This window comes from Benincasa hispida, chromosome 2, assembly GCF_027475165.1.
Source record: "Benincasa hispida cultivar pf3 chromosome 2, pf3_genome.v1.1, whole genome shotgun sequence".
Classification (NCBI taxonomy): Eukaryota; Viridiplantae; Streptophyta; class Magnoliopsida; order Cucurbitales; family Cucurbitaceae; genus Benincasa; species Benincasa hispida.
This window is the reverse complement of record NC_143479.1, coordinates 35,083,150-35,107,654: the sequence shown is the minus strand read 5'-3', so window position 1 is coordinate 35,107,654 and position 24,505 is coordinate 35,083,150. Positions and strand designations below refer to the sequence as shown.

At 36.4% G+C, this 24,505-nt stretch overlaps 1 protein-coding gene and 1 pseudogene across 1 annotated transcript; both read right to left on the bottom strand.

Moving 5' to 3' along the window:
- Positions 1–1,654: 1,654 nt before the first annotated feature.
- Positions 1,655–24,147, bottom strand: LOC120071144 (Nucleic acid-binding, OB-fold-like protein). The gene is made up of 6 exons (XM_039023231.2): positions 23,824–24,147; positions 16,455–16,529; positions 11,109–11,197; positions 4,179–4,263; positions 3,195–3,276; positions 1,655–2,047 (listed from the first exon to the last, which is right to left on the bottom strand). The coding sequence occupies exons 1-6, from the start codon at positions 23,992–23,994 to the stop codon at positions 1,956–1,958; spliced, it is 594 nt and encodes a 197-aa protein (XP_038879159.1). The 5' UTR covers positions 23,995–24,147; the 3' UTR covers positions 1,655–1,955.
- LOC150037857 (uncharacterized) lies at positions 8,416–10,170 on the bottom strand (annotated as a pseudogene).
- Positions 24,148–24,505: the final 358 nt, after the last annotated feature.

Genomic DNA, 24,505 nt, shown 5'->3' with positions numbered 1-24,505 from the left:
ATATGCTTATTATTTATGAGTTGAAATAGACTCTAGAAATTGCCTACCACTCACTGAGCTTTGTGAAGTTCATTCTTTTCTTTCATGTTTTTCTTCCCAGGTAGCGAAAGGTGAGGAGTTCCAAGGTGCTGCTAAGGTCAAGGTCTGCCATAAGCCACAATTACACTTCGGGACGGGGGGGAGGGGGGGGGGATTGTTTACCGTTGTTGTTGTAAACTTTGTGGTTAAGTCTTGGAGTTATATAAAAGTTACATTGTTATAATAAATGGCCTAATAAATCAATTGTTATTATCTCCTTGACTTAAAGTTTACTCAGTATATTAAAAAGGTTCAAATGGGCAGTAGGTATCACAAAAGGGTGGTATCTGCAGTCCTTCACACCTCTTCTCGGGCTCAAGAGTGCGGGCACGAGACGGGATGTGACAATATGCCCTTGTTTGGTACAAGTTTTGAAGCTTTAAGCATGAGAATAAGTTATTCTCATGCATTCCTTATACCCATGGATAATATCCATCCAAAAGTATGTGTTTTCTTGATGTCCACTCTCTCTCCCTTTTTAATACATGAATTTATTCTTTTATTTTATATTATTAATATTAATTAATATATGAATATAATTTATAATTTAGAAAATTATATTAAATTTTAAATTATAATATTTGAATTTAACTACTCCATATTCATAAATAAAGAAATTAATTATATAATAAACATGCATTAATACTATTAATTCATTAATAAATTATATATGTAGTTAATTAATTATTATTATTATTATTTTATGAGATTATTTTTTAATAAGTATAATTAGTTCATCATTGAATAATTATAATTCATTATTTTTAATCACAAAATGTTATATTGAGTTTTTAAACTAATTTTCATTATTTTATTAATTAATACAACATATTTATATAAATTCATCAAACTGATACATCAAATTATGTAATCAAGTAACTTTAATTATAAATTACACATTTTACAAATATTTGTAATTAATAACTTTATTAATATTATTATTTGATAGTTAAATAATTAATTTTACTCAAAACTTTGAATTGAATTTATTGTTTATCAATTAATCTATCAAAATTTTATAGAGGTGTCCATGATTATTATTATAAATAAAACACAACGCTAATTTAGTACCACAAAATTTTGATAACATTCTCATGTACAACGAAATACAATCATCCTTTATTTTCAACAATCTTATTCCCAAACTTAATTTCTAGACATCTTTAAAACCTTAAACCAAACAACCCTTAAATATCTTCTAAATGATATATATATATATATATATATATATATATATAATATATATAATATTCTAAATATACAAATTAAATAACTCATACACTAGTAAATCTTATGAAAATGTTGAAAATAAAACTCGAGCATAACACAATTATAAGTTGTATACATGATATTCTTTAAACAAAGCATATCAATTGATTGATATACCAAATATATTGCCATGTAAATAGGATAAAATCGTAAAGTTAAAAAAATAAAAAATCTGGATTTAATTTTCTTTTTTGCTATATGTACAATTTTAGAAAATTATTGCTATACCCTTTTATGGTTTTTTGCTACCCATGCAATTTTCCTAATATAGAGAGAATGAATAGAGATAGATTAGTAAGTAAGAATGTATAACAACATTAGAAGATATCCCTCCTTTATATAATACAGTTAGGTAAACTGCTTATATATTTTCGATCATACAAAATAAATGTTACAATAATAATCATCTTCCTCCTATCCTGAATCAACAATACCATATGAAAATTAAGGACCCCTCTAAATGGTATACAATTACCATAATTCAATGTGCAATTTTCTAAACTCGATACTCGACATTATAAATGAGAAACTAGTATTGAAAATGAAAAGAAAAATAAGATGATATTGGAAAAAAAGAAAAAGGAACAGCGTTGTCTCAGTTAAGCAAGTCATCCTCCAACTTTGGCTACTTTTCTTTGCTGAATTTGGCCTGTTAATGGACACTGCATTTCTGTCCAACTTATGGGAACCATCACTGCACCTAAAATTACATTCAAACACAATCAACCGCAATAAACCCTTTCAAATGAAGAACTCGAGACTAGTTCATATAATTCAAGAAAGCTGGACCAGTAAAAAAAAGTAAATAGAACATACTTGATCGTAGAAAGAGTTGGCATTTTGAATAAGAGGCATGTCCATGGAGGTCAATATTCATTCATAATCAAGTAATAGCAGAAGACTCAAAGTACTAAAATACCATAAAGAATTTACATGATGCTCCTATACATGTATGTTAATGTCAAATGTCTTTATTTCATAAAATTGAAACTTGAATGAAGTTACTTTTAGTCCTCTTGAACTTTGATTTGTAACAATTTAGTCCCTATGTTTTCAATTTTGTAACAATTTAGTCCTTGAACTTTAGTATGCAACAATTTAGTCCTTGTATTTTCAAAATTGTAGTCCCTAACACGTAAAAAAAAAAAAAAATCAAATTTTAATATTTTAGGTAGACTTTGTATTTTATAAAAATATTGGTTTACTTAGGTATGAAATCTCATTAAAACTTAACATTATGAAAGTTTCTCTAATAATAAAAAAACCTCAAGGCACACGCCTTCTCTAACCTAACACCTAGGCACATGCGGCACATGCCTGAAAGCGTCTTTCAAAACACTTGTTACAACAAACCCTTTCAAGTGAGGAACTAAGTACACAAGACTAGTTCATATGATTCATGAAAGCAAGAGCAGTAGAAACCAAGTAAATAGAATGTATTCGATCGTAAAAATAATGGGCATTTTCAGTAAGAGGAATGCTTATGGGGATCACTATTCATTCATAATCAAGTAATAACAGAACATTCAAAGTGCTAACATACCAGAAAGAATTTACACGATGCTCCTATACTTGGTTAATGTCAAACGCCTTTATTTCAAAAAATTGGAACTTAAAATGAAATTTGAGATTAATATTAATATTTTTTGCCAATGTCTTTAAGAATATCTAGGGTTCTATGCATATGTTTGAGCACTCTCATGGTCAAGTCAAGCGGAACTCTGCTTTTAATGATTAATTTGCTGTCCTATTCGATTGAATTTGAAAGATAGGAATACCGATTACTTTAAATGTCATGAAAGGAAACAATAACTTTTTAGGCTTCACAAAAGTACCGTTAGTCTTACCTGCTGTGCTCTCTGCAGAGACCACGCCGAGTTCATTTTTTGCAGTTGATAGATGATAGGCCCTTGCATCTCCAAGAGAAAGCTTTCGGAGAGAACTTGTCAAGGAAATTTGGGGTAAGAAATAAATGCACACAAATCAAAACCTCCAAGAATAGTGTGAAAAATGATCAGGAAAAATGATGAAATATAATTCGCAAGAAAAAGAACTGAGAATAATATGAAGAGACACCTGGTAACATTTCAGTTTTCAAGATACATTTTTTTTATTTAGCAATCTTTGGCCCTCCAATGGCACAATTTTACAAACAACTATGGATACTGCTGGTTTCTTATAATTCTAGTTTATGGTGGGAAGAACTAGTTGTTGCTTACATTTCCCGTTAGCTTAAACCTATTTTAATGATGGTTAAATTACAAGTTTAGACCCTAAATTTTTAATATTTTGTCTAATAGATCCTCAACTTTATGAAGTAATTAATGAGTTCCTAAACTTTCAATTTTATGTCTAATAGGTTTACTAACTTTAAGAATGTCTAATGAATTCCTAAACTTTCAAGTCCATATGTACTAGGCTCATGAACTAGTGATTTTTTTTTTTTTTAAATTCATGAATATAGGTTCAAGCAACACAAACCCAGAACTTTGGCCTTTTAATTTTGTGTTCAATAGGTTGGTGAATTTAAAAAACATCTAATAAGGTATGGATCTATTAGTAACAAAATTGAATATTCAGGAGCCTATTAGACCGTTTAAAAGTTCAAGGGACCTATAAGACAGCAAAGTTCAGAGATTAAACACTTTTACAGTTCAAGGACCTGCTACACAATTCTAAACGTTTTAAGGTCTAAGATTTTATTTGACCTAAACAAGATGATCCTTTGACCATGTGTGACAAATGAAGAATTCTGCACCAAAAATCTACCAAACAAGTCCTTTGCATCCTTTATGAACATGCAACAGAGGAATTTCAGGCAGAAAGGATACAACAAGAGCTTTCACAACGTCACCAGGACGAAATGACAAATGCATATCTACTTTATCGATCTCCATTGCTCGAACATCTTGTTGCCTACAGAAATGATTTTTAGGTGGTTTAAGACAGAAAGCATGAATAATGTTTCAAAGTAATATTTCCCAAATAGAATAGATTAAACGACATTTCAAATAAAAGACAGATAATATAAAATATATTTATACCACCTAATTGAAAAAGCAGTATAATGAAGGCTTTCTCATGAAAAAAATGGATTTGATGAGTAAGCATGAGAGTCTTCTTCCTCCTTAGGATAAGATAAATTTTTTCAATTTTAAGTCAATTTGATTATTTAATTATACCATTATAACAATATGAAAAGCAAAAAATTTCTTGTTCAGTTGTTTGCCACTTCCATCATTGTAAGCAAACTTATACTTCTGAAAAGCATGTAATATGAAACAATGTCCTTAGTTAAATTTTCTAATAAAATAGAAGAAAGTTACATAAGAACCATAACAAATTAAGAAGATGAAAGAATATCGTATGAATGAAATGGACAGGCTTAAACGAACTTCCACCCCCACCATGTTCAAGGGGTACACGTCTGATTTAGCAAGCTTTCAATAAAAGCACAAGAAACGCCTTCCCATATTCTATTGGGAATTGGCATGGGTTGTAAGTGGTAACAGCACACAGGCAGCAAAGCAAAATACTTCGCTAGTTGGCAGTCCCCACATTCCTTTTTCTTATTTATTATTTTTTTTAATAATGACTAAATGAAAGAATACAAGAGCATACAAAAAGAAGAGTCCACAAGAGGGGCAACCTACAAACTCTGACTTCAAATCCAACAAAATAAGACCTTATAGATAATTACAATGGACACCCACAAGGACAACGTCAAACCTAACCTAATACAAAACCAAACCTTACTCAGACTCGAAGGCCTTTCAAACCCTCTAAAAGGTCTATGGTCTTTTCTCTCCCCAAAGTCCCCATACAATGGTACAAAAAGGAGGATGGCGAGATCGCTCCGCAGGCTCAAACATCTCTCTACAACCTCTATGTCAGGCCAAATCTATGCCAACCTCCTACAAAAACAACTCTATACAGCATAAGCAAAGCACATCCCCAAAGAATGACCAAGATCCTCCACTGCTCTCCTACAAGGGATGCAACACAACGACACATCAAATTGGGCACCCTCCTCAAATCCTATCTAAAGTGTTTTTTCTTAAATGGAGAACATGCCAGACAAAAAATTAACCTTTGGAATTTTCACCTACCACAAGGAAAATACCAAATCACTCAAGGGAGAATAAACAAAGAAAAATGGATTTACACAAAGACCCTTTCAAGGGACTAGGGTTCTAGATACATATATCCCTCCTCCCAAGGCTACAACAAATAAGCATTAGCAAAAGCAAAACTCCCTATATTCCTGTAACAGCAAGGGAATGGTCGTTGACTCAGGTGGCAATACTAGCTTTGGATTGATCTTTCCCCATCTGTCCATAACACAACACCTTTCAAATTCTAAGTTGTCATAAGTGTGATTCACTACATTGTCACCATTCTGATCTCCAGTTTACCTCAGCACATATCGGTTCTGGAAACTATTCCATCTGTTTTCTTTCCTGCCTCTCTCTTTCTTCAACCACTCTCATGAGGATTACTCCAAAGGCCAAAGTGTCTTCCCATGATGGTCCTAAGCTGTCTCCACTGCAATCAATCCTTTCTGTGCATACCAAATACATTCCAACTTCTTTACCACCATTTGTGGAACTTTTCTCAAATCTACCCCAGCTCCTTGATTTTCTCCACCTCACCAAGCCTTGGTTCAATTTTTCATTAGCTACCATCCCAAAACTGCAATAGTTTTTTTCCACTTTCAATAAAGAATCCAGTTGATTCAAACAGCTTCAAAAGATACATCCTAAGAAAAAATTCAAGAGTTCTAAACTTACAACACCAAAAACATACCTATCACCAAATTTCAAGAGTTTTATATACTCTCTAGATGTGCCCTCTGCACCAATCACAGCTTAGTTACAATAGGCCCCATAGTTACATCACATTGTGCACAGAGAATGGCTGTAGTCCTACACATTTCCTATTGTAGGATAATAATCATGTTTTTATAAGAAACATTTCATTGATTAATGAAATAGGGGAAACTCCAACGCCAATAGGTATATTTACTAACAATCATGGTTTACCACCTTCGCAGCAACATATCTAGGAGGCAATGGTTTCTTCAACAAAGAAATAAAGCTTTCAATTAGGCAGAAAAAAAATAATAAATTCAAATTTATTGGTGTCAATGCGTTTCAGGATATACCACCTCCTTTTCAAAGGTGCCACTGCTTGCCCCAATTGAGTCCATCTACGGCCAAACCTCAATTTGTGGACCAAGGTGGGATTCAACAAGCACTTGCTCGATTATTTATCGATTATTTAGGCCTTCTGGCCTTTCTCAGTACATCTCGCCAGATTTAGGCCTTCTAACTTATCGATTATTTAGGCCTAAATAACTTTTTCTAACTTATCGATTATTTAGGCATTCTGGGCCTTTCTTAGTACATCTCGCCAGATTTAATACCGAGATTTTACTAATTTTTTCAAATATTATGGGATATACCCAAATCTTATACTAAATTTTATATATTTTCAAATTTTATCCAAATTTGTTCATCTTTACCAAATATATATTCAATTCTTACATAATTTTTGGCCAATTATTGTTTCCACAATTATAAGAATTTTTAAATTTCCAAATGAATTTACCAATTAGATTTTTTCAGATGGATGATTCATTTTGATTTTAAAATTTTGGGAAGATTAAATTTTGCAAAAAATATTAGGTAAGATATGGAAAATATATAAAATTTCGATATTAAGATTAATATCAAAATTTTATAAATTTTCCATTAATTTTTTTGAAAAATTTAATATTTCTTAAAATTTAAAAATAATAGGTAAATTGATTTGGAAATTAGAATTGGGTTAAAAATTTTGATATAATATTTGGTAAAGATAACTAAATTTGGAGAAAAATTGAAAATATATAAGATTTGGGTATATTATATAATATTTAGAAAAAATATTAGAATCTTGGTCTTTAGTCTATCGAGAAAGGGCCAAAACAATCGATAAGATAAAAAAAAGTTTTTTTTTAAACTAAATCTCGATGGTTGATCTCGACCGATGTAAACGATAAAAATGTAATGTTGTGTTGTGTATGTTATGTATCGCTTATGCACTACTGATGATGAATATGTAAAGTTCATGTCCCCAGCAACAATGCCATAAACTTGTAGTATTAAATTTGTTATCTATCTTTATCTTTTGCGTTGTTTATGAATGAATGAATGAATGATTATGCTCTATGCGCTCAAGTGCTTTGCGATAAAGATACTATTGCGATACTACGTTCTAAGTGTATGCGTTGATAGTGATATGTTTCGTAGTATGCGATGATGTAGTATGTGTCACAAGTTTCCTTGCGCTGGAACCAAGTATAATTCCAACGCAAGTTTCTCAGAATGACCTGAGGTCGAACACGGGGATTGTTGTCGTTTAGATGCAATACTAATGTGGTAAATGCGCCGGTTATCATCTTCCGGCGCAATCGCAATCTGGTTATACCCTGAATAGTCGTCAAGAAAGCAAAAGAATTTATTCCCCGCAAGCCGATCTATGGTTTGAGCAATAAACGGGAGTGGAAAGTGGTCCTTCTTTGTGGCCAGATTTAACTTACGATAATCCATGCATATTCTCCACCCCGTGGTTGTTCTGGTAGGAATTAACTCATTTTTGCTGTTGGTGACGACTGTCATACCTCCTTTCTTTGGAACGCACTGCACTGGGCATACCTAGCTGCTATCAGATATGGGATAAATGACGCATGCATCAAGCCACTTCACAATCTCTTTCTTTACAACCTCCCTCATGGCGGGGTTCAAACAGCGCTGCCTCTCTATGGATCCTGTTTTTTCTTCTTCAAGACGAATCTTATGCATGCAATACGAGGAATTGATCCCTCAAATGTCCACTAAGGTCCATCCCAAGGCTTTTGCGTTGTTCTTAAGGATCTGAATAAGTGCTTCCTCCTTTTCTTTGCTCAGTGAGGCAGAGATTATAACTGGTAAAGTGTTATTGCCTCCTAAATAAACATATTTGAGGTGCACTGGTAACGCCTTCAACTCCAACATGGGTGTTTCTTCCAAAGATGGCTTAGTTCACTGCGTTGCTCGTTCAGATAACTTTATTGTTTCAAAATCTGGTTCAGTTTGTATTGCGACGCAATTCTCCTCCCACATTGCGCCAATCCCAAAGTCTTCTTCCTCCGATTCTTCTCAAGACTCGTGCCAATGTTCTTCCTACAACTCTCCAACATACTGACGGTTTTCCATATCACCTGGGTATTTCAATGCATTGAGAACGTTGAACTTGGCTTGCTGATTGTCGACTCTTATGGTCAGTTCTCCTTTTTGTACGTCGATCAGCGCTCACCCTGTTGCGAGAAACGGGCGACCCAAGATGATAGGCACCTCAATGTCAGCTTCATAATCCAATATAATAAAGTCAGCAAGAAAGATGAATTTATCCACTTGCATAAGTACGTCTTCTATTTTGCCCTCTGGATGCGTTATTGATCTATCGGCCAACTGCAACGTAACTGTGGTGGGTCTTGCATTGCCGATGTTAACTTCTTGATGATTGACAAGGGCATCAGGATTATACTAAGTCACACAGCACATTTCCGACTTCTTTTCCCCCTATTGAACATGGCAATGTGAAACTCCCTGGATCTTTCATTTTAGTGGAGATGTTGTTCTGAAAGAGCGCACTACACTCATACGTTAATGCGACCGTTTCATTCTCCCCGATCTTCCTCTTGTTGGTGAGTATGTCCTTGAGGAATTTCACATAACTCGGCATTTGTTCCAACGCTTCTATTAAGGGAATGTTGATATGTAACTGTCGGAGAACATCCAGGAACCTCTTGAATTGTTTGCTATCATCTTTCTTTTTCAACCTAGACGGGAAAGATAGAGGATCCCGCCGTACTTCCTGATCACTTGACTGTTCATTGAGGTCCCTTGCTTGCTGTGTTTTAGGAGCTGGGGGTTACAGTGACTTGGATTCTGAGTCTTGTTGAGATTCATTCTTTGTAGAGGTAGTTTCTTCTGAACTGGTAATTCTGTTGTTTGTGGTTGAGTGGTCATCATTGATGATTGAGTCTACTGGCCTTTTCACTGAATCCGGTACTGGTGGCATGGGGACCGTCGTCTTGCCACTTCTCAATGTCACTGCTTGACATTGTTCTTTGTCGCGTGGTCCCCATGCTTCCAAGCTGCTGGGCAGCGTACTAGGCGCTCTATTTTTAAGCTCGATCACAAGCTGTTCAACTTGCACCTCCAAATTTCTAAGGGAGGAAGCCTGCGACTGCTTGATTGCCTCATTCTTCTCAATATATTGTTTCAATAGTGTTTCCAAAAACGAGGTACTCGAAGAGGTGTTAGAAGAGGACGGTTGGTCGTGTGGCTGTATACTCTGAAAATTACCTTGGCTGTGATTCTGATTAAGGAAAACCAGAGGATTACCTCGATTCCCGGGATGACTGTTCTGATGATTCCTTTGGTCCCCCTGGTTGTGATTCCCTCCCCAACTGAAAGTTGGGTGATTCTGCCAACCAGGGTTGTAGGTGTTGCTGCATGGTTCATTGTGAATAAAGTATACGAATTGTTGATTTAACGGGCAGACTTCCACTGAATGTCCCTTTCCACATTGGATGCAACTTACTGCTGCCACTTGCGTCAGCGCATTGGCTTGCGCTGCACTTTGAGAGAGATGTCTTTGATTAATAGCCATAGTCTGGAGGAGCGAGGTTACTGTGGCCATCTGGGCGGCCAGGGTGGTCATTGTATCAGCTGGTACAATGGCACTTTCTGCTGTTCTTCGTTCCAAGCCTCTTTCCTCATACCCGTTATCCATCCAATCATCTGTATTTCACGAAATGCGATCTAAGATGATCTTCACTTCCGTATACGTCTTGTCCATTAACCCTCCTGCCCCGGAGGCATCAGCAACTGCTTGCGTTGATCGATCCAAGCCGTTATAAAAAGTCTCCATCAGAACGCAATCGGGAATCCCGATGTGCGGACAGTTCTTCACTAATTGTCTGAATCGCACCCAATCAGTGCTCAAAGTTTCATATCCCATCTGTTCAAAATTTAACACGTCCTTCCGTCTTCTTGCATTGACGGCGGGCGGGAAAAATTTCTCCATAAACCTCTCAACCAACTGGACCCATGCGTTGATTTCATTTGGCTCTAGTGACTGAAGCCCACCTCTTTGCCTCATCCCACAGTGTATACTGTTCAAAGTTTTTTTTTAAACTAAATCCCGGTGGTTGATCTCAACCGAGATGGACCGAGAAAAACTATTTGAACGAATTTTTAAAAATGGTGCTAGTTGTAAGATGAAAAGTTAAAGATGCTATTTCTGATAATTTTCAGACATGTACCTAGGCTTCAAGACAGGTCAAATTGAAGGAAAGGAACCAATATTTTTTCTTGTGTAAGTTTTTCTTGACTTAATTTATTCCTGATTTTATTTTGAACAAGAAATCGTAAGCACAAAGCTCATGTTGAACAACGTGAAGTGCGTGAGGTTCTTTACATTGCATATTAGGCTTTCTAAAATAATGTTTCCATCAACATAACTTTTATCCTAATTCACATAACACTTGATCATCTAATTTCCATGCACTATGAATTAACAAGATAGAGTAAAGGTTGTCGAGAAAATGCAAAAATAAATCGAAAATTGGAACATGGTAGAAGAGCTTTTTACAGAAAAGGAAAAAATGCATGCGGAAAAAAAAAAAGAACACCGAATAAATAAAAGCTTCATAAAAGCACATTTCAAACCTTATAATTCCAGTAAACTTCTCTTTCACAGACTTTGGACCAACACACATGATATCAGCTGATGCCATTTTAGACATTACTTTTGTGACCTACAATTAAGGTAAGGATAATAAGAAATACTGTCCTAGACATCCATAGACTGATAATCTAAACATCAATCAAATTCAAGATGGATACCAAGAGAGGAAAAAAACTATCGACAAGTTAAGAGTTAAGAGTTGGAAGAAAAATCATAGTTGGTAGAATTCATGGGGTCTTATGCCCTCGAGGCTTTAAAGGTGTAAGCCTCAATTAGTAGTGTTCAGAACACTGTAAAGGCAAAAGGAATGATCACAGCCATGTGACGTGTTATTTAAACTTTAAAAGCTTATTGTTTTATCATTGGAAAGAAGCCCACACTATAAAAGATAACCTGTGTATGTCTTTATTTGGACAGTCCAAAAGAACGTTGGTAGCAGTGAGGTGGACTGCAACAAAAACACTTCAGAAGCAACCAAAGGTAAGACGTTTCTTTTTTTCTTTTCCTTTTTTTGAAAAGAAAGGAGCACTTTTCATAGATAAATGAGAAGAGACTAATAGTAATGCTCAAAAGTCAAATCCATATGAAACCCAAAAGGGGAGACGAAAAGAACAATAACAGAAAATAAAATAGAGCAACAAGACATAAATAAATTATGAGAGCAACAAGCATTACAATTGAGATAAATATTTTGAATAGTATATTCTGCAAAGTTTTTAGAAAGTGAACACCACACCATAAAGAGGCCTTCAAACGAGATGAGTCAAACCAATCATTCCAAGGAAGATGCTTGTTGTGAAAAACCATCTAATTGCATTCAAACCATAATTTGGATAATATGCTCTTTTTTGGTTTATAAGATACTACTTCATTGATAGATGAAATATCCAAAGGTATATAAAAGAACCCGATTAAAATGAATACAAAAAATGATTCCAATTAGTAAAAAAATAAAATAAACAATAGATAAAGAGAAACTATGGCTCTTGATGGCCGGTAAATTTTTCAAAACTTTTACACCAAAAGAATGCGTTGAAAATAGCAAAATCAAGGACAGATTTGACTTTGTCTCGGAAGATTCTAACATTTCTTTGGGAGATTTGGGAGATATAGCCTTTACTGCATTGCATTAGACCATAAAACTTTTGACCTTGAAGCTCCGACTGGACCAATCAATATATGTAAGATGTTTTCCTTAACCCACTGGATGTTGAAGATTGAAGTCAATGTTTGGGATGCTAGCATGGGTTTGGGTAATATGATTTTTTTCCTATTTTTTAGTCGTTGTTTTGTTAACTCTATATCTCCTAGTGTATTTTACATCAATTTTTATGATGATTTTGAAAGAAAAACTTAATCTATTCATTTTAAAATGAATTTTTATGTTAGCTCTGTCTTTTGTAATCCTGTATTAATTCATTTGGTTCATTAATTTCCATGACAATAATGTATGAATAACAATGATTTAATTAATTTTATATATAAAAGGTAGTTTTCAGTAACAAAGTTAAAAAGCTTTGAAATTAAGTTCTATAAAAAGTTCATTTTGCCTTTAAATTTCTAATTTATCTTTTTTTTTAACTAACAAAATTTATCTTTCAATAACAAAGTAGTAAAGTTTGAAATTTAGTATGCTAACACATTTATAACAAAGTTAGTTTTGCTTTAAATCTCTAAATTATCTTTTTTTTCTTGTAGTCATGAAATGAATTTTATCTTTGAGGTTTGCATTTAATAGCATTTTGATAGCTCTTAAAAGAGCTATAATTCCTAGCTTAATTTTGGCTCGTTAATAGATTTTTAATGTTAATTATCCTATTTTGTAGGTATTGAGCACTGAAGAGGTAGAATCGAGCAATTGGAGTCAAACGGGATTAATTTGAAGCAATTTGGAGGTGATTTGAGTATCTAAGATTCAAAAGAGGAGAAATGACCAAAGTGCCCATGACCAGAGCGTCGCAACCCTTGTTCAACGCTCTAACACAATACTGTAAAACAGAACCCGGACTTCAAAGGAGGAGAAATGACCAAAATGCCCCTCTGACCAGAGCGTCACAATCCTTGTTCAACGCTCTACCGCAACGTTGTAAGGCAAAACCTGATGATACAGGGCAGCGTCGCAATGCTACCCTTAGCGTTGCAATGTAGAATTGCAACACTGCGATGATTAAAAGAACGCCAACGCATCCGCGCATGTGTGCTCACCGCAAGCAAACGTTGCACGCAGCATTGGGCCTCTACTCCAACGCTCGAGAGTTGCTGTCGACAAGAGCATTGCGATGCTCTTGCTAGCGTTGCAAGGCCACGCCTATGGTATAAATGCTCTCTTTCTGAATTAGGTAAAGAGGGAATGAAAAATCTGATGGTGGCCGAGGAGTGGCTGATAGTTCTTCTCCTTTATCTTTTTTGTATCTTTAGGTTAGATTTTTATTTTCTTTTGGATTGTAAACGATGGATTGGATCTTCCTCTTCGATTTGTCTATGGATTGCTCGAGGTAATGGTTTTCTGTCTAGTTTTTTTTAGTTTTAATTCTTTGCTAATTTCTTGGGAATTTTGTGTTCTTAAAATAAATTGCATGTTGAATTTGTGTCTTCTTCAAATCCATTATAATTTCTAAAAGCATAATGGTGAGGTTGACTGTTCATCCATAATCGTGCATGACTAATCGATTTTTAGTTACATCACGTTCTTACCTGAATGTCTAGCTAAAAATCAATTAAGTAGCATTAGTTAATTGTGCATTTGATGGCTATTCCTAGATGCATGAACTGCTAGGTTTGAAGATAAAATTGGTTAATTGAATATGGCTTTCCTAACAATTAATCGACACAATTGAATCCTAAATCGTAATGCATGTGTTTTTAGTTCTATATGGCCGCTATCCAACCTAGTAGAAATTAAAAGCATGTAGATTAGTTAGGATATGGTCTTTCCAACCTTAATCAATAATTAGGATGCTTTCTTGAGTAGATTCTTGCTAATTGTCCACCTTTGCAGCGGCTAGTTAGATCGCATCGACCGAGTAATTGTACATACATGAATCAATTGCATGTTTAACTTTCAGAAATCGAGGATAGAAATTGCATTGAATGGCTCTAGAAACTAGATAGATCAATCCTAATTTACATTTATCCCTTTTGTTTTAATTTCTTGCATGTTTTCATTTTATCCAAAACCAAAACCCTGTTTTTACTGCTTTTTATAGTCAATTTAACTTAAAAGAAGATTAAATCCTGGCCTCCCTGTGGTTCGACCTCGTACTCGCCGCTTATGCTACTTGTTAGTATAAGAAGTAGGTTTCGGTGATTTATAAATATTTTGTTTTTGTGTCGGTTTGGAGTCGAATTAACATCGATTTTCGATACCGAACACATTCTTAATCCATCAGTCAGTTTTCTATTTTTCATGGGAAAATGAAAGAGAAGGAAATGAGAAATTGAAGGGAAAAGGTGGAGAAAGGAGGAAAGGAAAAAAAAATTGTTGGTGACCACTAGTGGATGACAATCACCAACGATGGTAGGCGTGTAATGGCCAGTGAAGAGAATTTGATAACCCATCAGCAGCACGATTGATGCAACACTCTAGTCTTTAGAACTCCTAGATGAAAGAATCGATTTCTTATTTTTTGAGCATGTGAAAATGAGTAAAAAGGGGAGAGAGATGAAGAGAAGAAATAGGGGAAAACAGAAAACAAAACCCTAGTGACCAGCAGCATGCAGTGTGAGTGACAGAACATCTGACCATCCACGAGTCCACAACTAGCATAATTGACACATTGCTTCAAGAGGAAGATCCTAGAATAAGGGAGATTGTTTTTATTTTTGTGAAAATAAGGAAGGGGAAAAGAATGAGAAATCCAAGGGAAAAAGGAGGAAGAAAAATAGTTGCCAACGACCAATGATCACAGGCAGTCTGCTGACAAAAATTCTCGACTATCACCAGCAACTATTCATTGATCAAAGACAATCACAAAGGTCAATTGATCATGGCATGATGATCAGTTGATTGTCGACGGTCAAGACGGCTCGTCGGTTGTCGAGCGTCATGACATTTTGGTTGTTGACCATCGGTAAGGTCGATCATTAACAATCACAACAATTAGTCGTTAGCGGTGGTCCGTCACCGGCAATCAAGATGATCGGTCACCAACGGTTGAGTCATCGATAGTTAACGGTCATAATGGTCGATCGCCAGCCAACAGTTGGTTATCGACGGTTAAGACGATCAGTCGATCGTTGACCATAACAACAATCAGTCACCAAGGGTCATGACTTGGTCATTGGCCGTCACTATGGTCGTTTGTTAATGGTCACGACGATCGTTCACCGACAATGACAGTCAAGGCAACCGCTCGATAACAGTCGAGACAATCAATCGTCGACGGTCGATCATAAAGTCGACTAATGTTTGTTGCTCACGGTCATCGACGACTATTGGCAAGAGGTAGGAGATGAAGGGAATTTTTTCTCAGACCTATGACATTCATTAAAAATCATATTCCAAACCATTTGGTTTCTTAATCCCAAGAATATTATTCCAAGTGCCCAAACATGGTTTTGACTTCAAATGTCAAACCTCCCTAATTCCAAATCCATGGGCCAAACACCCCCTAAGAGTTTAACACATCAAAGATGCAAAATTACCATTCTTTTTAAAACAAAAAACAACACTTTACCAATTTGGAGGTGGTGTGTGGAGGAGCATGATGTTATCTTGGCCAGACAAAAAGGATGTAGACATCTGGTTGAGGAGTTCTTGCTCCATCCTCTTTTTCAATAGAAATGAAAGTTTTTGTGGCAAGCTGAGATGTGCGCTATTGTTTGGGGAATCTGAAGAGAGGAACAATAGAATTTTTAGAATTTGAGAGACCTCCACGTGTCAATTTGGTCTTGTATTTGTTTCAACGTGTCTCTGTGGGCGTATGTAACTAAGTTTTTTGTAATTATTCGCTTGGACTTATATTGCTAGACCGGATGCCCTTTTTGTAGGTTGCCTCTCGTTTTGTATGCTCTTAATCTTTCGTTTTTTTTTTTTTTCTCAAAGAAAGTTCCGGCTATCATCTGAAAAAGAAACAATAATTCTTCTATTTTTATCTAAGTGAAAGTTTGGTTATTCATCTAAAAAAGGAACTAACACTTTTTATTGAAGAAATGAAAAGAGATTAATACTCTGCTATATCAAACTCAAAAAACAAATGAGGAAAGGGAAAACGGGGGGTGGAAGCAACTATAGCCTCAGTCCATCATCAGGTCAGGTGCTAAAGTCAAAGAGTGATGGCAATTTAAATATCATGCACAAATAGATGACAAGGGCAAAAGAAACTTACTCGAGCTATGACAATAGATCCAGGAGCTGGAACAGCACCATGGGCCTTATGACCAGTCACTTCCACAGTTGATCTCTAAAAATGCAAATCAGGCATAGCGTCAACATCAGAGGCGGAGGATTACACATAAAAATTGAAGATCAAGATATTGGAAAATATTGATGAATGAAAATAAAGTAACCATTTTTTTTTATAAGAAACAATTTCATTGATAAATGATATATCCAAAGAGTACAGCAAAATCATCATAAAAATTACAAGATGAGCCAATGGGCAACTCAATCAGATGAAAAATACAAACTAGGGGGTGACAAAAAAGGATAGAAAAATAGAAAGATGTAAAATGGATTGACAATGCAAGAAACCCACAAATAAGGGGAAAACTAAACAAAGCAACAATCCAATGAACATCAAACTGAAGCACCCCAAAAGCAGAAACCAGAATCAAGCCAAAAGCGCCTGCAGGCGACCCCTTCACAAAGCCAAAAAAAGGAAGGGAAATCGCAGAGCTAGCATTCAAGCCAACAGAGACCCCTCTTGAATCAAAGATGTAGCCTTTTTTTCATATGACATCAAGCATTCCAAGTTTTGGATCTCTTTCATGCTCTTCTTTTGTTTTGTCGTCTGTTTTTTGTTTTTCTTTGTCCTAGTGGGTATGGCCATAATACAGAGGCCATTGTCTCTGAACCATGGTGCCAATACAAGAATGTGTGCCCCAAATTGAAAAACTTGTGCAATAGAAAGATCATTTAACTTGCCATCAAGACACTAATTACATGCAATTATTGCATGAAAGTTTTATTCTTCAGGATTACCTTTTAATTTAGCAAGAAATTCACATTTTTATAGGTGCATTCACTTTGGATACCATACAACTTTCACATTGAAAACAATCAATTCCTTTAAATAAATTTGGGAACAAAAACTTAAGATAAAAGAAATTGGGATATCATAGACTAAAATATCAGAGCATGCTTGTTTCTTTGATAGAAGAACTAATACAATTTAAGCCATGAACTTTTTTATCACTAGTTGGAGATTTATCAAAATTGTCAAAACCATCAATCAACTTAGCATGTCCAATCATCTCCCTCGTCCTGAAACAGACAATGGGTTTCAAAGAAAGTGATGCGATAGTTAGTACCTTTAGAGAATTTACTACAAGACAAGAAGTTGCAGGCTAATTTTGGAGCAAGAAGGACGCATTGTAAGGTAATTTTCTTGGTCAAACGAATGGTTCCTTTTCTTGAAATATAATTGAAACTACCATCGACAATTCATATCTTTTCAGTGCAGTACAATGGAGAATGTGAGTCAAATAATCGAGATATACTAGTCATATGGTCAAAGGCTCCAAAATCAATAATCCACGAAGATGAATTAAGACAAATAAAGAGATCAAGGACATTGATAGGCTTCAGCCAAACCAATTTATTTATCAACACTTAGTGAGGATTCGAGAGCTTCCCTATTCTCTCCAAGACTCTCACAGAGAGCTATTACAATCAAGCATAATATTCAAGATGCCTTAACCCCATAATCCTAAAAAAATATATACACCTCTCTTAGGCTCCCCTAACTAACAATATTCCCTTGGCCCCACACAATCCCTCAACTCTCTCTCACGTATTACATACCTTACTCTCCCTTGCCTCTCACACGCTTACGTACATACACCTTAGTGACCCGAGGCCTATCATTACCCGCCCCCAAAGAGCCACCTTGTCCTCAAGGTGGAATTCAGGAAACCGTTCTTTCATTACTAATGCTAACTCCCAAGTGGCATCTACCGCCAAGCCATTTTCCCATCGAATTAACACCTCTAAAGCTCCCTAATTAGTAGGTGAATCCCGTGCCCCTAATACCTCCTCTGGCTAGAGCACATAAGACAAGTCAGGCGCCAAATCTTTGGGGATGGGAAAGACGGGAAAATTATGGTCCATGGCTTTCCGCAACAAGGATACATGGAATACCGGATGTAAGCCTGTACCCACCGGTAAATTCAGTCGATACACCACTTTCCCCACCCGTTCAATGATTTGGAAAGGCCCTATGAATCGAGGGGCCAATTTCGAGTGCTTATATCGAGCTAAGGACAATTGATGAGAAGGTTTCAACTTTAAATAGGCCCACTCCCCAACAATCAACTCCACATCCCTTCTTTTCTCATTGGTAGCCTTGGTTATTCTTTGTTGTGCTTTGTTTAGAGATTCCTTTAAAGTAGCTAACATTTCATCGTAGTCGCACAACTGTACATCGACCTCTCCCACAACACTAAATCCTTTCTCGTAATGCAGTATAGGCGGTGGGGGATAGCCATACAATACTTCGAATGGAGTCAAGTGTGTAGCCATATGAAAAGATATGTTGTAGCTGAATTCAGCCCACGAAATCCATTTGGCCCACTGCTTTGGTTTCCCCATTATAAAACAGCGAAGATAGGATCAATAACTCGATTAACTACTTCAGATTGCCCATCTATTTGTAGATGATAGGCCATACTCCGTCGTAATTGTGTCCCTAAGGCTTGAAATAGTTCTTCCCAAAACAAACTTGTGAAGATTTTATCTCTATCGAAAACTATACTCCGAGGATACCCATGCAACCGAACCACTTCCCGAACAAAAATAACAACCACATAGTGTGTTGAGAAAGGGTGTTTTAAAAGAATAAAATAGGCATACTTGGACAATCGATCAACTACGACTAAAATAGTGTCATACCCATCGTATTTAGGCAATTCCTCGATGAAATCCATGGTTATATCATCCCATACTTTATCTGGAATGGGCAAGAGGTGCAACAATCCCGTCGGCACCAAGGTTAGATATTTTGCCCGCAGACAGCGCATTCCGCCAAAAACGTGCAAACTCTTGCTTTCATACCCTTCAAGAACACTTCACAGGCTAATCGTTGGTAAGTCTTCAAAGCCCTTTGGTGACCTCCTACTGGACTGTTGTGGAATTCGTTTAGTAAGAGGGGAATGGTAGGAGATGTATCCAGGATAACCAAGCGACCTTGATAGTAAAGTAAGTCCCCTCGTAATGAGTACCCACTAGGCACAGTTTGGCCAAGTAATAACGACTCTTTGATGGCATTGAGCGTGGGATCTGCACATACCTAATCAACAAAAACTGATGTATTCAGCCCCTCCACCACACCCATTAAACCAAACTCCAAGGCTGGAGGTAATCTCGATAATGCATCTGCTGCTGAATTCTCAGAACCTCGCTTATATTCAATGCTTAAGTCGTATCCCAAAAGCTTCGCAATTCATCTTTGATACTCCCATGCAATCACTTTTATTCCAATAAAAACTTCAGACTTCTCTGATCCGTTCGTACCACGAAGTGTCTGCCCAACAAGTACAAATGCCACCTCTGTATGGCTAATACGATGGCCATCAGCTCCCGCTCATACACGGCCTTAAAACGATGTGTTGGAAGTAACGCCGAACTAAAATATGCAAGAGGCCTATGATTCTACATCAAGACAGCCCCAATACCAACCCCAGAGGCATCTGATTCAATCTCAAACGGTTCATTGAAGTTTGGTAGTGATAGGAATGGTAGGGATATCATAGCTGTTTTCAAATGGTTAAAAGCTTCCTCCGTATCTCGATTCCACCCAAAGTTACCCTTTTTTAATAGTTGTGTGAGAGGTAATGTGAGTGACCCATAATTAGCCACAAACTTCGGGTAATAACCTGATAGACCAAGGAAGCTCCTTAGTTCCTTAATATTTTTGGGTTTTGACCACTTCTGCATTGCTTTGATCTTGGACGGGTCAGCTGCTACCCCACCAGCCAAGATCAAATGACCGAGGTATTCAACACAAGGAACGGCAAACTGACATTTCTTCAAATTGGCTACGAAGTTATTGCCCTACAATATGTCTAACACAATCATTAAGTGCTCCACATGGTCCTCCATTGATCGGCTATAAACGAGGATGTCGTCAAAAAAAACCAAAACGAATTTTCTCAAACAAGGTCTCAGAATATCATTCATGGCTGCTTGGAAAGTCGAAGGAACATTTCGTAACCCGAATGGCATCACTAGAAATTCGTAGTGGCGTTCGTGAGTCCTAAATGTAGTCTTATGGGTGTCTGACCTTCGTACTCGAATCTGATGGTAACTAGATTTCAAATCTATCTTTGAAAAAACAGTAGCACCAAACAGCTCGTCCAACAACTCACCAATCACTGAAATGGGAAACTTGTCTGGTATGGTCGCTCGATTGAGGGCTCGATAGTCCACACAAAACCGCCAACTGCCATCTTTTTTATTGACAAAGAGAACCGAGCTAAAGAAAGGGCTTCTACTTGGCTGTATAATTCCAGCCATCAACATCTCATTGACCATTTTTCTGATCTCGTCTTTCTGAAATTGTGGATATCGGTATGGTCGAACATTGATAGGCCCGGTCCCTGGCTCCAATTCGATCACATGATCATGGTGTCTTTTGGGTGGAAAAGTAGTTGGGGTCATAAACACCTTCTCAAATTGCTGAAGAACTAATCGGACAGCTTCGGGGATCTGCTGGTCACAAGTGTGGAGTACAACCTTGCTATCATCCTTCAACCCCGTATCTAGAACACTAAGTTCCACCAACATCCCAAGATCTTCCCTTCCCAACATCTTCATCATCGACTTCAAGGAAATTTGGGATTTCACCAAACGATGATCTCCATGGAGGTGAACCATCCATTCTCCCACCTGAAACTTCATAATCCATAAGCAATAATCCATTTCAATTTTGCCCAAAGTCTCCAACCACGTTACTCCTAAGATCACACCTGCACTTCCTAATGTAGTGCATTTGATCTTTCGTTGAATGCCATTCATAATTATCAAATAATCCAACTCTTGCCAAATTCTTGTCAATTTGTGAAAATATTGTGTAATGGTATCCCCTCCTTGTCGAATATTGCTGAGTTGGAGATTCAACTCCAATAGTCACATTTGATTGATTGACCCAATCGAAATACATCTAATTGACATTGTCCCATAAGTCTTTCGCAGTGGAATAACACGTGGTTGGAACAAATTTCCTCAGTCATGGAATTCACCAACCAAGTCATAACCATGGAATTTTCAACATCCCACATAGAAAATAGAGAACCATCCTTGGCAGGATATCTCCAATAAGATAACCAATCATACAGCTGAACACTTTGTGACCATTGAAGAAAGTTGTCTCCATTAAATCGAATTGTGGTAATTTGGACTTTCAGAGTATGGCAATTGTCAGAAGCTTTGGCCATTCAATGACTTGTCATCTAACGTGGTTCGTACTAGGATCTTTAACAAAGAGCACTAACCAAAATATAAAATATCACAATAAGCCCACACAGATAAATTGAATACAAAAAGAGAACATCACCAAGGGAAAAAAAAAGTCAAGCCATGGACAAATAGAAACCAAAAAGAGGAACAAAGAAGATGAAGGTTGCCAAACGAACGAATGTAGACAATTGGAGCAAATGGACAAACGACACAAACTTCCAGTAAGAGGTGACATAAACGAAATTGTGGGTATGTGGGTCTTCGAGCAGAAACGGGTTCAAACAAAAACAGAACAAAATGGATCTTCAATAGGGTCGCGTCGAGCGGTCAAAAGGGTTTGAGATGGTTGGTCAACATTCAACAACAAACATTAACGAAAGCAGTGGCAGTGAAGGCGGCGGAAGTTGGTGGTGTAGCTAGGGGAAGGGTTTTTTTCTTTTAGAGCTTTATTTTGTTTTGCTCTAACATCATGGTGGTAAATTAGAATCTTATTAAATAATTCCACAATTTCTTACTTTATAAACATACATAGGTATGTCTTAAATAGAGAGAAGACCCTAAACATAAAAGGAAAAAATATCCTACCAAAATAATCAAACCTAATTACAGCATATTGAGGAATAAATCAACAACTAAGGCATAAATCAACAAGGGGTTTATCCAAAAGAGGCGGAAGTGCTCACATTTTCAACTTTCATGTTGATGACACACTCCTTTTCTCTGTCCATGACAAATCTATACCTTTTGTTGGTTTTGAGGTTATTTTAGGTCTAAAGATCATCCAAGTCTCTTGGTTGGTTTAAAAATTTGTAGGGATGAGGGTTCACCAGTGGCTAAGTTGTGGGGTTGTATTGTTTCCGTATGGACACTTGAGTATTTGAGGATGCCCTTAGGTGGTAATCCAAGGAAATCTTCCTTTTGGCTACCAATTGCTGATAAAATTGAATATAAATCTAGCTTAGTGGAAAAGCTTATCTTATTGAAGGTGGTAGAATTACCTTGGCTAAATCAATCCTCACAAATATACTAATGTACTACTTTTTCAGTTTTCTCTTGCCCTAGCCAGATTCTTAACTCTTGGAGAAGACGATTAGAGACTTTTTTTTTTTTTTTTTTTGAGAGGCAATAAAGAGGAGGGTTAGGGTTAGAGTTATGGTTGGCACGTAATGTGCCCTGAAAAGGTTAGGGTTTTTTGTGAATTCTCTTCTTTGAGAGGTTGAACACATGCTATAGAATCCAAAGAATCCTTTGAAATTAGGCACTCTCTGGAGTATTCTTTGTAACAGGAACGATGAATCATTGATGAATCTCTTCTTATTTTTCCCTTTTGCAGCTGGTTGTTGGGAAAGATTATTAGTATTTTCAATTTTCATTGTTGTTGGCCAAACAAAGCTTAAAATGCCCCACCTTCAACTTATTGCGATTCTCCTTTTAAGGCCCAGGCCAAGATTCTTTGGTCCAATTGGATGTTTGCTATTTTCTGGAGGCTGTGGTTTGAAAGGACTCCAGAATTTTCTGTAATCAAGAAACTGGCAAGGATGTTTTCACTTTTCAGGGATTTGGTTACTTACTTTGCATCTACCCAACCTTCTTTATCTAATTTATCTTGTAATTGTAGCTTAACTCATATATTCACCAATTGGACCTCATTTTTGTAACTCGTTGGTGTGTAGGATATCTCATATCCCCTGCATTTTGTAAATTTACATTACCATAGGCATGATTATGAACTTTGCTAACCTAGTACTTTCCATAGTTAAATCCTAAGATGGAGTCAAAATTAAACCGACAAAGTATCACCTAGCCAAAAAACTATAACAGGATTCTGAGAAAAGTACATTAGATGTTGAATCTCCCTACATCCAGAACGCCTGTTTTCCTTCCTTCAGACTGACAAATCGAAACACATCATATAGAATTCCTTTCCTTTGCTAAAGCACCCCAAACCCGCCTTCAATTCCAAAAGAAAACTCAAATGGGGTTCAAAGAAAGCAATTCCTTTGATCTCAAGACCAAAACATGTGAAGTAAACATCAAAAGATGAAGCAAAAAACAGAAAGAGTGAAGAAAAAGAGTTGTACTAGATCCGAAGAGTCGGTGGGAGGAGGAATAGTGCGGCGGAAACCAGAAAGAGAAGCATAAACAGTGTTGTTGAAGACATAAGCGCCTCTTCCAGGTCTGAAGTCGGAAAAGATTCCGAGAACTTCACCTGGAGTGACGAACTCAGTAGTCTCTTCCTCGCCTTCTTTCATTGTCTTTGAGATTGGAACAGAACAGACTGAGCTTTTCGATTGTAACTGGCGGGGTGACCTTCCCTCTAAATTTGGTTGCACCCAATTTTTCGGGCGGCGGCTCAACCGCCTAGGGATTGGAGTTGGGGTAATGTATGAGTTATTAAATAGGCATTTGGAGCAATGTGTTAGTTATTATACTTCTAGGTTATTATGGTTATTATGATAGTTTGTATTTAGGGTATAAATTATGAGGAAGAAAATAGTAAATATTGTAGCAAATAAAAAAAAATGATGAATATAAAATAATAAAACGGTAGTAAATAGTAAATATAGTAGCACGTGGGGTTTTGAAATAGTGTTGACCGTAGTTAATTTGAGGTTTTGAAATATTTTTTACTATAGCAAGAGGTGGTTATTATATTTTGATGATAATCCTTGTCCCAAACGCCCCCTAAGTATCTTAAAAAAAAGTTGTTTGAAAAAAAAAGTATTTGCAAACAAGTGTAATGTTTTGTAAAAATAGAGTTGA